General features: G+C 42.2%; 1 protein-coding gene across 1 annotated transcript; it reads right to left on the reverse strand.

Annotated features, from left to right (window-relative positions):
• Window positions 1-1,565: 1,565 nt before the first annotated feature.
• On the reverse strand, window positions 1,566-3,223 carry SST (somatostatin). Its single transcript, XM_025914024.2, has 2 exons — window positions 2,980-3,223; window positions 1,566-2,081 (listed from the first exon to the last, which is right to left on the reverse strand). Exons 1-2 carry the CDS (start codon window positions 3,115-3,117, stop codon window positions 1,869-1,871), a joined length of 351 nt encoding a protein of 116 aa, XP_025769809.1. The 5' UTR covers window positions 3,118-3,223; the 3' UTR covers window positions 1,566-1,868.
• Between the last annotated feature and the right edge of the window lie 398 nt (window positions 3,224-3,621).

Below are 3,621 nucleotides of genomic sequence, written 5' to 3' on the forward strand. Positions count from 1 at the left end.
AAAGAAAAGAGCTATGCTCCATACGTTTATTGAAATGTGAAAAATCAACATTCCTCTGTCACCTTTGTCAGTGTTGAAGTGCAAATTGTCAGTCAGATCTGAAAGGGATATCACTCTCCCTCCCAGTACAACCCCCTACTGATGAAGGTGGGCAAACTGAGGCTGAAGGATAATTAACCTTGACCAAACGCTCCATTCAATTTAGGCTGTAAGTAAAGAATAAATATATATGTGGAGTCATGACTACATAATTCTTGCCAATTATTTTCATACTGCTATTGGGGACTGACAACTAAAGATGGTACTGAAAAGTTAAGATCCCCAGGCACTCGTACAATCTATGCACCGCACAGAAAACAATTAAGTTATGTTCTCTTCTGTACTTTAATCATAATAATGTGATTCTATTACTTCACTGAGTTGATTGGTTACCAGATGTCCACAAGGCATTTAACACTGACAGATCCCCTAAGTGGACACACATTAATTCCCTCATAAATGTCTTGTAAATAAAAGGTGCACCAGAACCTCGAAGGATCTTCTGTTTTCACAGAGATTGGTAAAGTGGCTTGGATTTTCTCTTGTTTGATCAGCTGTTCAGGAATTAAATTCTACTCAGCCACGTTCAGATTAAAAGGTATATTATCTAACGCAAATATTTTCTATAAAAGATGAAGTTCCTGTTAGATGTTTTATATACTGCTATCAGTAAGCTCACACTGTGGGGATTTGCACTGAGTTTTTGTACTTATTGGGTTTATTGTTCTAGCAGCTCTTCAAAAATACCGGTGATAGTTAGAACATACATCCCCAACGGGGCATATATTTAGAGTCTCTGAGTTACATCAGCAACGTTCTTATCTCTATCTTGAATGGTACTATTTAGTATGTATTATAATACTAATAATAATAGTAACATGTGTTGAGTGTTTTTATTATAGTTTGCATTTTTATCTGGTGCCCGCTTTAATCAAATCAAAAGAAGGCTTGCGATCTCGCCTTCATTTGTTCTGCAATTACGAAATCGTGCTGTGATACCTTCATTTGGATAATATTCACTGAGGCGAACCGACATATGTTATTTGCAACCCATACTACTCTCCCCTGGAAACTTACGGTACGAGTAATATTTTTCCCCTGAGAAACAAAAAATTAGGAGCTTGCTTTTAAAACATAGGCACTTTTTTGGCCACATTCAGTTACAGAGAGGGTTGTCAAAGAAGATAGAAAAGCCAAAGTAGTTCTGTAGATAAATGTCCACAAACAAGAAACACATTTTAAAGGCTCAGAATTTCATTTTAGCTTTTAAGCCAGCTTCTTTCCTTCCACTCCCAAATGATTTTTCCTTTCCACTTTTCATATATTTTACAGATTAGCTTGGTGGATGGTTGGGCACTCCAGTCTGCTTACCCATAAATACTCATATCAATATATAATTTTAAGTGTGTGTAATGTGTAATTGATATTTGTGGCAGCCTTTCCCAGTAACGTCCACTGGATTAAAGTTAGAATTCATAGAGTTATCTGAAATTATTTCTGTTTGAAATGACCCAAACTATAAGAGCTTCCATTTAGGACAGAGTCTTTATTACCACAGGAAATTTTAAATCATATGTCTGTGAGATTTGGCACGCATACCTCAAGTAACTTGACCGAAATCACAACTGCTAATCACATATTATTGAGCAGAAAGATACACAATGAGAAACAAATTCTTGTGTTTCATAATGTCATCATAATTTTATTTTGTATTTACAGTCTCCAATTTCTAATGCAAGGGTCTTGCTGAGGACTGGGGAGTTAGGGAAGAGGGATGAGGTTTGGAGGAAAGGAACCAGGTCTTATATGGACAACAATAATTAATAAAGCTAACAGGAAGTGAAAGTCTTCCAGAAGAAATTCTTGCAGCCAGCTTTGCGTTCTCGGGGTGCCATGGCAGGGTTTGAGTTAGTGGATCTCTGCAGTTCCAGCCTCATTTCATCCTGCTCAGCCGCCTGGGACAAGTCTTCGGGTTCCAGGGCATCGTTCTCTGTCTGGTTGGGTTCAGACAGCAGCTCCGCCAAGAAGTACTTGGCCAGTTCCTGTATAGGGTAAGAGACAGAGAGAGAAAGAAAGAGAGAGAGGGAGAGATAAGGGATTAAGATGATGGTGATGGAGAAAAAGAAATGGAAAAAAACCTAATATGGAAAGCAGACTCAGCTACACCCAAAACCCAATGTTCACAGCTGTGCACTTTTGTCACACTTAAAATCAGCTAAGGATATAAAAATAAGGGTAGATGTTATAATCATCAAGTTACATAGACAGGCTTGAAAAGCTCAAATGTTTCTGCAAGTTTTCTGCCTTTATAGGCTTAACACACACACACACACACACACACACACACACACACACACATGCAGAAATGGTAGATTGTTAATACAGTTTTGCAAAGATAAAACATGTGCCAACAGTTTGTTTAATTCAATTTCAATTTCCAGCTCAGGAGCTACAAACTGGAATTGTTCTTACCGTTTTTGTTAAGTTAACTGTGGGGAAGGAGACCCTTCAGAATCTTAAACATACTGTGTTCTGTCTGTAGACTGCCCTTTAGGAGCATGGGAAGGAGGCACTGCTGAGGAAGGTAGTAGCTTCAGAGGTCCGCGCTTTCAGCACCTGGGCCAGCACCTCCGTGTTTAACACTGGGGGATGCCTCTTCCTTTAGTGCTCAGCTACCCAGGTCTTGAAATTTTCTTTAATGCCAAAGAACTTACCTGAACTGTGGCCAACTGCGCTGATCAGAGGGGAAAAAAGAGGTAAGAGGAGATTCTGGACTTCGAAAGTTTTCCTGAGAGATTTGGGAGCGGAGGGACCCAGAAAAGCACCGACACTCTGCAGGGCCACCTCTTAAATCCACCCCAGGGGGGAAAGGCAAAGCCTGAGAGAAGACTGGGGGATTCAGAAGAGGGGGAAAAAAGGACGTCGAGGAAGTCTCCTTACCTGCTTCCCCGCGGCAGCAGCCAGGGACTTCTGCAGAAACTGACGGAGTCGAGGATCGGAGGGCGCGCCGGTGACACCGCCCAGAGCCAGGACGATGGACAGCGCGGCCAGCGCGCACTGGAGGCGGCAGGACAGCATCTCAGCGGCGCTGGGGAAGCCGAGCCAGACGGTTGGTCAAACTCTAGGAGCGGATCCGCAGGCAGCAGCGATGGCTCTGAAACCCGCGACTCCTAAAGCGGCTTGTGTTCTCTCCACCGGCTCCCCCCCTTTTAAACTCTCTCTCTGACGTCAGACTAGGAGGCGCCCCCAGATCTCACCAGCGCTTTTACGCACCATTACCCTCGTGAAATCAATCACAGAAGTAAGAGGAGGCTACACAATCCAAAGTGGCTTACTTAAAAAAAAAATAATAATAATCCTGCACACCCACAGGTCCACATGATTTTACACTTGCCACACTATCTATACCACCTTTTATATTCAGTCACTGCTGCTCACATACACATTCCATGATTTCACTCATACACATGCCCATGTATACACTAAATCACACACACACACTCAAACACTCAGCCTTGGAGGAGACAAATGCTCCATCATGCACAGCTGCAGAATGTACCCAGACAGCTCTCTCACCATACT

This window comes from Puma concolor, chromosome C2 (assembly GCF_028749965.1).
Source record: "Puma concolor isolate L17-30 chromosome C2, mPumCon1.1.hap2, whole genome shotgun sequence".
NCBI lineage: Eukaryota > Metazoa > Chordata > Mammalia > Carnivora > Felidae > Puma > Puma concolor.